The sequence below is a fragment of the Zingiber officinale genome, chromosome 8A (genome assembly GCF_018446385.1).
Source record: "Zingiber officinale cultivar Zhangliang chromosome 8A, Zo_v1.1, whole genome shotgun sequence".
Taxonomy (NCBI): domain Eukaryota; kingdom Viridiplantae; phylum Streptophyta; class Magnoliopsida; order Zingiberales; family Zingiberaceae; genus Zingiber; species Zingiber officinale.
In genome coordinates, this window is record NC_056000.1 from 74,528,939 (window position 1) to 74,536,052 (window position 7,114).

Sequence of the window (7,114 nt, forward strand, 5' to 3'; positions counted from 1 at the left end):
TAAAGATGGATGTCCTTTCACCAATCGTGAGCACTGACAGATTCCCCTATTTTTCACATCATAAAGATCACTGCACAATGTTTTTATTTGAGGAAATAGTTGATCAGCAATACCTGAAGAATGTTGACAAAAAAAAAAACATGTATATTTCAGATCTCAGGATGGAAGAAGACAGATGAGAATTTTATAAATGTTTATAAAAATTTTTGATACCAGACTTGAAACTTCTCAGTAGTTGGAATGAACCATTGCTTCACCTGTCACATAACTTGGCAGAAATCAGAAATGTATCTTGAACAGGCAAATTCCAATGTAAGAAACTCAGATGAATCAAGATCTCTATGTCATACAATTCATCACATTAGCCTCTTTCTTACATTCAATCAGCAAAAATAGAGAGCTCTCTACACAACTCGCAGAAGTAGCCTTAACAGCACCTGAGCTACCCTAGTTCTTCAGTATCTTTACTAGTAAATAGCATTATTTCCAGCTATAGCTCTCAGATTTTCCATCTTCCTCAAGACAATTGCCGGCGGTGTTGGACAGTGTGAGCTGAAGAGGACTCTGTGGAGAGTCAGATTGAGAAACACTCGGTCGCGAGGAACTGCTGTGTCGCTCTTCAGCATCAGGAACACCACCTGCTATTATTGGAATAGATTGGCTCTCCAAATCTGAAGTGGATACTTTCTTTGCATGCAATCTATATTTCTGAAATGAAGAAGGAATTCTTTTGGTTAGTGATCCAAGGAATAAACAAGGAAAGGAATTTTCTGAGCAAACCTACTTGTAGATGACTCTTCACTTCATCATTGGTGAGGCCATCCACCTTCATCAGTTCTCTGATCTGCTTAGGAGTAGCCACTGTTCGATCATAAAAAAAAATTGCAGTTCATATTGAATTTTATCCAGTAAATAGAAGGCCCAAATGTTCTTAAAGATCTAAGTTTATATTACTTTACCAAACTGAAAGATGACCAAAAGATTTTCTAGCTTAGGCATAATTGAGAAATTAAGCTACCTCAAGATGCAATTTTGCATGCAATTTTGAGATTTCAGAGAGAGAGAGAGAGCAAGATCGGCATCTAACCTTGGACTCCGCCGAGCTGTTTGAGGGCGGAAAGAAAGCGGCGATGTAGATCCGGTGACCAGCACCGCCGCACTTTTCTCGGTGCCTGATGTTGTGACTGTGAGCTAGTGGGGTGGTCGTCCGTCTTCAACGGGGTCTTTCTGACGCCCTTGGACGTGGAGCTACTTACACGGTGGCCGTCGTTGACGGCGGAGAGAGAAAGAGCCCCGCTATCCGTTGCTGAGGCATGAGTGGATTTCTCTGGAAAGTCAAGCGTCTCCTCCTTGGAATTCACTGTGACGGTGGATGGACCTTTGAAAGGCACAAAGGCGCCGCCGCTCAATCTCTTCGATTCCAGGAACAAGTTCTCCTTTTTCTTGCGATTAAGATCTCCACTGCCCTGCGGACGAACAATTCCGAAGATTAACTTGAGAAACAAGAAAAGAACCATTTTTTGCAAGAAAACGCTCGAAAAAATTATCCTGCACACCTCAACCTTCTCAATTTCATCATCCCTACGATCGTTTCTGGCGGAGTTATCGATCCGGTGCTGAGAATAACTTATCCACTTCATCGTCTCGACGGCGCCCCTTTCCGGCTTTACCCTCTTTTCCTCCTCTTCGAATTTTCGCCCAATGGGGATCAATTCTCCGAACACACGCGCATATCTCTCGCCTCTGCATTGCTCAAGCTCCTTCTCCAACCCCTTGATCACTGAAACATTTGGACACCAAATACGCCAGTCAAGAAATTCAATCAATAAAAAAGATTCCTTTTTGGGTCTAAGAAACCTAGAAACCAACCGACCATCGTTGAGCAGGTGCATGCACAGAGGAAGCTCCCTCTTGAAAACCTCGATCTTCCTCCTCTCCTCCTCCAGGCTCCTCACTGACTCCTCCAGCCTCGCCACCCTTGTGTCTCCGCTCTCTGTCTCCGACGCCGCTTTCAGGAAACCGGCCACGGTCCGCGCTGTGAACAAAGCCAGGTCCAATCTGACCTCTGCCTCCGTCGATCCCATTTCTCTGTCCCGGATCCCTCGCTCCCCAGTGAGAAGACAAGAACATACACCAGCGAGAGCGAGGACGGGGACGTGCCCCGTTTATACAGGAGAAACGAAAGCGATTAGGAGCGGCGGCCCGGTTCGGTCGAACCGGAGAGGCAGGAAGCCGACGAGTCGTCGCGTAATAGCACGGCGCGGTCGAGTCACCGCCTCTGACTCGACCAGTGCGGAATCTTCCTAATTCCTGTTCACACATTCAGACCCAATAGATTACCCACTGATTTTTTATTTGTTGGCTAATGGCGAGGGCCCACGTGTTAGTTCGAAAAACAGGAGGTCGGGGAAACCGTGCACAGCAGTGTTGCTTTACAAAGTTTTAGCAGTTTAGTGTGGGCCCTCTGAAATTAAGCAAATTATCTTGCTGATTAAGATAAATTATATATAGTTACCATTTAAGTAATTTTACCAAGGTACTTCGTAATTTTCAAATAATAGCTTTGCCCAATTGAGATATTGTGTCATCTAAATTACTATCTCAAATAGTCACTATATAAATATATGCTGCAGTTAAATCTTGAACTTTAGATCTATGATCTATTATTGAAGAGTTTAACCATGATACACTATCCCGGTGCATATTTTATTCACCTAGAAATTATATTTATTTGCTATGATACTTGACCAATCTAGAGTTCTAGACCTGAGAATCTTGGTTAATCATTTTTTTAGGGTGAATAAAATAGTTTTTGTTTAGTTTAATCAATTGGCTTTCTTGTAGGTAATTGGTAGGTTAACTAGCTTAAGAGTCATTCATATTAAATGACTAATCGATTCAAGGTGTCTAGAATTGATATGTTGAAGCCTTTGTTTTATAGGATCTTGGAAAATTTTCAACATCCCAAGCACTTTGTTTTTTTTGTTCTTTCTCTTGTATTCATTATCATCCCTAGGGAGATATGAGATTTAGTTGTGAGTGAAATTATTATTTAAGGTTAGGCTTAATTATGATTTAGTATTCACCCTCTCTCTGGCCGCTACACACAATCCTATAATTCTCACTACGTATTAATTCAACACGATAAAGTGATCACACAAACGACATTCATATTCTACAAACAATTGTCTTGTCTTTGAGATTGTGCAAGGATTTAGCTGTGCCGATCTATTCACCCCCTAGATATAGTCGGGCCATCATCATCGACTTTATTATTAGCAATGTCTCTTACATGATGTTAAGTACAAGAGATTAATTGATGAATTAGAAGTACCACAAAAGCTAGTCATCCTTATGATCGAGCTAGCTAGAGGATGATGCATGAGATAAACCTATAGAGCTAGGATTACGATGCCTTGACAAAACAAACACAATGGAAAGTTTTCTCCATAAGTGCAGCAGTTCATAGTTGCAGTCCCTCTCCTGAAAATGTTATCACTGTAAATCAACAGAGCTGCTACTAAAGCGAATCTAGTCGGCATTCCACTAACTCACACCGTTGCTTAAATTTTGGCACGTTGTCGATCCACGATGCCTTGCAGGAATCAAATGGAAGGACGACTACAGTGCTGAATTGTTTGTCAAAGGCTTTCTTTGTCAGTGGTTTTTGGTGGAGCCATAAATGTGTTGGAGATTCTCCTAATGGCGTGGGGAATCCAAGGGAGGAAATGAGGAGCAAAGTGTATTAGTGTGCTTGATCAGGACCAAGAGAATCCGACCAAACTATCATGGATTCCATCAGGGGGAAGAAGACAAGGAAATGGATGCTCACTGAGCTGGATTGGTTTCTTTAGCATGACTAGAAGTAGTACAATACTTTTGAGGGATATGATGGCAAACAAGCTGCCCATGGTTTAGGCAAAATGGTTTAGGGATCAAACAGTAGAGAGAATTGGGATTAAAGAGCAGAGCGTAAGAGAGTGAGAGAGGATGAAGGTACAATAAAGTTAGGAAATGATAGAAGGTTTAACTAAAGGAAGAAAGGGATGCCTTGCTCTTTGATCATGAAAAGTTTAAAGCTGAAGATGTTTGTTTGTTCAGAAAGTGGGGGAAAGGAAAAAGTTGAGAGAGAGAGAGGAGAAACAGAGAAAAATACGAATCGCATTGATAAAGTTAATGAATAAACTATATTTTATAAAAAATGTATAATTTGTTGCTGCCCAGGATCGAACTGGGGACCTTTAGTGTGTAAGACTAACGTGATAACCACTACACCACAGCAACTGATATGTTCATTGTTAAAGAACAAGTAATCTATATCCTTTTTAATTTAAAGGATATTTCATATTAAAATATATCAAAAATACGTCTAACACTAGGAGAAGTTCTGACTTGAATCATTTTTACTAACAAAAGCTGATTCGATTGAACTTCATATTCTTTCAACAGCATTAAACACCATTTTATTTCATCTTACAAGATCTCATCAACAACCTACACCACAGATATCTGCAATATATATATAACAGGAATCCTACATAAATTTTCTCACATCACTTGCTCTTCTTGAAATGATATATCTGGATGTTTTCCACATCCAACTTCTTGAAGTTACTATTACTCCTTGTCATTAAGAACTCCCCCCAGTTGAACTCCTCGTACCTGGCAACGTTATTCTCATCCAACAATTCCTCCAATGGCTTCACCATCACATAGTGCGCAGGGTTGAAAAAGAATGGTATCGAGAATCTCTCTTTAATCGTGTTCACCGAAACCCTGTGCTCTGCGCTCTCATACTTGTCATTGCTCCATACCTGAACAAGGTCGCCTACATTGATGATGAAGGAATTGGGGATAGGCTTAACGCGAACCCACTCGCCGTCTGATTGGCTCTTGACGTCAAGCCCACCTACATCGTCTTGGGCGAGGATGGTGAGGGCACCGGCGTCCTTGTGCCGACCAACGCCAAGGGCAAGGTCGGGGGAGGGGCAGGGTGGATAGTGGTTGAGCCTCATGAAGGTGGTCTGATTCTTGAAGAAGCCATTCAGCCTCTTGGCCGGTAGGTTCAAGGTAAGCGCAATCAGTTCCAACAACTTGAAAGCTAGCACCTCTGTGGCCTTGGCATACTCTTCCAACGCTTCCCTGGAAAGCCAAGTGCACAGGAAAAGAATGATGCATGTTGTTTTACTATCAGCTAAGTTCCAAATGTATGTTGGCATGTTTCCATTGACTAAACATTCGAGACTAATGATAATCCAACTCAAATAATTCATGTATGTTTGCCTGTTTCTATCGACTAAACATTTGAGACTAATGATAATCCAGCATGTTGAGATGTCTCTATCGACTAAACTTTTGAGAATAATGATAATCCATCATGAATAAAATTTTCAACCATAGTTATGAGCAATTGTCCCTGTTTCAGTATGTACTTCAGAGGAAACACACAACTATATTGTGGGAATTCATAAGCATTTGCTTGAAAATGATTTAAGTTCTATTCAGTTTAAAGATCATGTTGGCATGTTTCCATCAACTAAACATTTGAGACTAATGATAATCCAACTCAATTAATTCATGTATGTTTGCCTGTTTCTATCGACTAAACATTTGAGACTAATGATAATCCAGCATGTAGAGAAGTTTCTATCGACTAAACTTTTGAGAATAATGATAATCCATCATGAATAAATTCTTCAACCATCAGTTTTGAGAAGTTGTCCCTGTTTCAGTAATGTTCAGAGGAAACACACAACTATATTGTGGAAATTCATAAGTTCTATGAAGTTTAAAGAGAGAAAGCATCACAGGAGAACAATAATAAAATAGATTACTACAAATTATTTAAGCTTATGAACTTCAATTTTATTTAACATTTGCCCAAGTGTAGATGATGATAACTGTAACGTGTTTCAGGATATCAAGCATTAAACATGAAGGATGAAAGTATAGCTTCAATCCGTTGATAAATTCTAGAAAATAAGCAAGAATCCACAAAAAAATGTTCTATATTTCATTATATGATCTTCATCAACAACTCAAAAATCTTAATTGTACCTTTATAAAAAATTCTCTCTTTCCGTTTAGTCTTGGATATGGATCAGGAACCCTAATAGTTTTTTTTCTTCCAAATTTGTTGAACATAGAGGTGAAATTTTACCTAAATCCAGGCGGCGATTGGGGCCACTGGTTTCGCAGCTGGATCGGCTCATCGGCATCTTTGCCGTCCGCCGCTAGAGAGGGGATGAAGGCCGGCTCGTAGATGACCATGTCAAACACCTCCTTCCAGTCCCGCACATTCTTGGTGTTCTCCGCCTCGTAGTATCCGAGCGGGTTCGCCTCGTCGCGCCGCACCCGACTCCGCTCCTCCGGCGGCAAGGCGAAGAAGCCCCTCGCCGCCGCCCACGCCCTCTCCACCACTCCTGGCTGGACCCCGTGGTTGATCACCTGGAAGAACCCCCACTCGAGGCACGCCGCCTCCACCTGCGCCACCAGATCCTCCAACTCGGGCGGCAGGGCCGACTCGAGGCTGCCGTCAAGGTGGTGGATCGGGGCGAGATCGATGACGGGAATCCCGCCAACTTCGGACACGACCGGCTTCGGCCGGTGCTCGGGGGCTTGGACGAAGGCGGCCTCGAAAACCAGCACCATTTTTCGTTCTTTTTCTTCTTCTCTTCCTGATTTTTTTTGGCTGGCTGCTGCGTCCTCGCCGCTTGCTTATCAGTTGGCTCGGCCAATGGATGTGGACGGTTTTAGGTCCCAGTTCAACATTTGCAGCCGATGGTACGTATAATGTATGTACGTATCTGCATTGCGTCACTTGTACGAATTTACCCACTCTCCTGATTAGTGTTTTAAAGTGGTCCAGAGTAGGGTAGGGCCCAAATGACGGCGACTGTAAGGGTTAGTTAGGAAATGGACGAGGAGTCCTTGTTTTTTTTGAAATTGTTAAAAGTAATTACAATTGTTACAAGCATTTTATTCAAAATACAATTTTTTTTTAAAAAAAAATCTTTCTTATCTCTCTTCGTATAAACAGGCGGTAACGACATTAAAGAGTATAATTATTTTTTACTATAATAATATATTATTTTTAAGCAATTTTGATTAACAT

The 7,114-nt window shown here is 41.6% G+C and overlaps 2 protein-coding genes and 1 non-coding gene across 5 annotated transcripts; all 3 read right to left on the bottom strand.

Moving 5' to 3' along the window:
• Window positions 1-292: 292 nt before the first annotated feature.
• On the bottom strand, window positions 293-2,165 carry LOC122009562 (transcription factor HHO5-like). 3 transcript variants are annotated; one of them, XM_042565768.1, is made up of 5 exons: window positions 1,874-2,163; window positions 1,563-1,780; window positions 1,088-1,466; window positions 785-861; window positions 293-708 (listed from the first exon to the last, which is right to left on the bottom strand). In XM_042565768.1, exons 1-5 carry the CDS (start codon window positions 2,082-2,084, stop codon window positions 481-483), a joined length of 1,113 nt encoding a protein of 370 aa, XP_042421702.1. In that variant the 5' UTR covers window positions 2,085-2,163; the 3' UTR covers window positions 293-480. The 3 variants fall into 3 exon arrangements, with proteins under 3 accessions (XP_042421702.1, XP_042421701.1, XP_042421700.1); XM_042565767.1 differs by having other exon boundaries at window positions 1,557-1,780; XM_042565766.1 differs by having other exon boundaries at window positions 1,088-1,780; window positions 1,874-2,165.
• Window positions 2,166-4,211: 2,046 nt separating this feature from the next.
• On the bottom strand, window positions 4,212-4,284 carry TRNAV-UAC. Its single transcript has one exon. It is a non-coding gene; the product is annotated as a tRNA-Val (tRNA).
• A 116-nt stretch (window positions 4,285-4,400) lies between these two features.
• LOC122009563 (protein DMR6-LIKE OXYGENASE 2-like) lies at window positions 4,401-6,747 on the bottom strand. The gene is made up of 2 exons (XM_042565769.1): window positions 6,161-6,747; window positions 4,401-5,142 (listed from the first exon to the last, which is right to left on the bottom strand). Exons 1-2 carry the CDS (start codon window positions 6,649-6,651, stop codon window positions 4,554-4,556), a joined length of 1,080 nt encoding a protein of 359 aa, XP_042421703.1. The 5' UTR covers window positions 6,652-6,747; the 3' UTR covers window positions 4,401-4,553.
• Between the last annotated feature and the right edge of the window lie 367 nt (window positions 6,748-7,114).

Bases quoted from the DNA above. Each gene is read 5' to 3' on its own strand.
- LOC122009562 (XM_042565766.1), bottom strand. From the start codon at position 2,084: ATGGGATCGACGGAGGCAGAGGTCAGATTGGACCTGGCTTTGTTCACA. The intron at 1,781-1,873 runs GTCGGTTGGTTT...CAAATGTTTCAG, and splicing joins CATGCACCTGCTCAACGATG to TGATCAAGGGGTTGGAGAAG. The intron at 709-784 runs GTAGGTTTGCTC...TCTTCATTTCAG, and splicing joins AAGTGAAGAGTCATCTACAA to AAATATAGATTGCATGCAAA.
- LOC122009563 (XM_042565769.1), bottom strand. From the start codon at position 6,651: ATGGTGCTGGTTTTCGAGGCCGCCTTCGTCCAAGCCCCCGAGCACCGG. The intron at 5,143-6,160 runs GTAAAATTTCAC...TTGGCTTTCCAG, and splicing joins CAATCGCCGCCTGGATTTAG to GGAAGCGTTGGAAGAGTATG.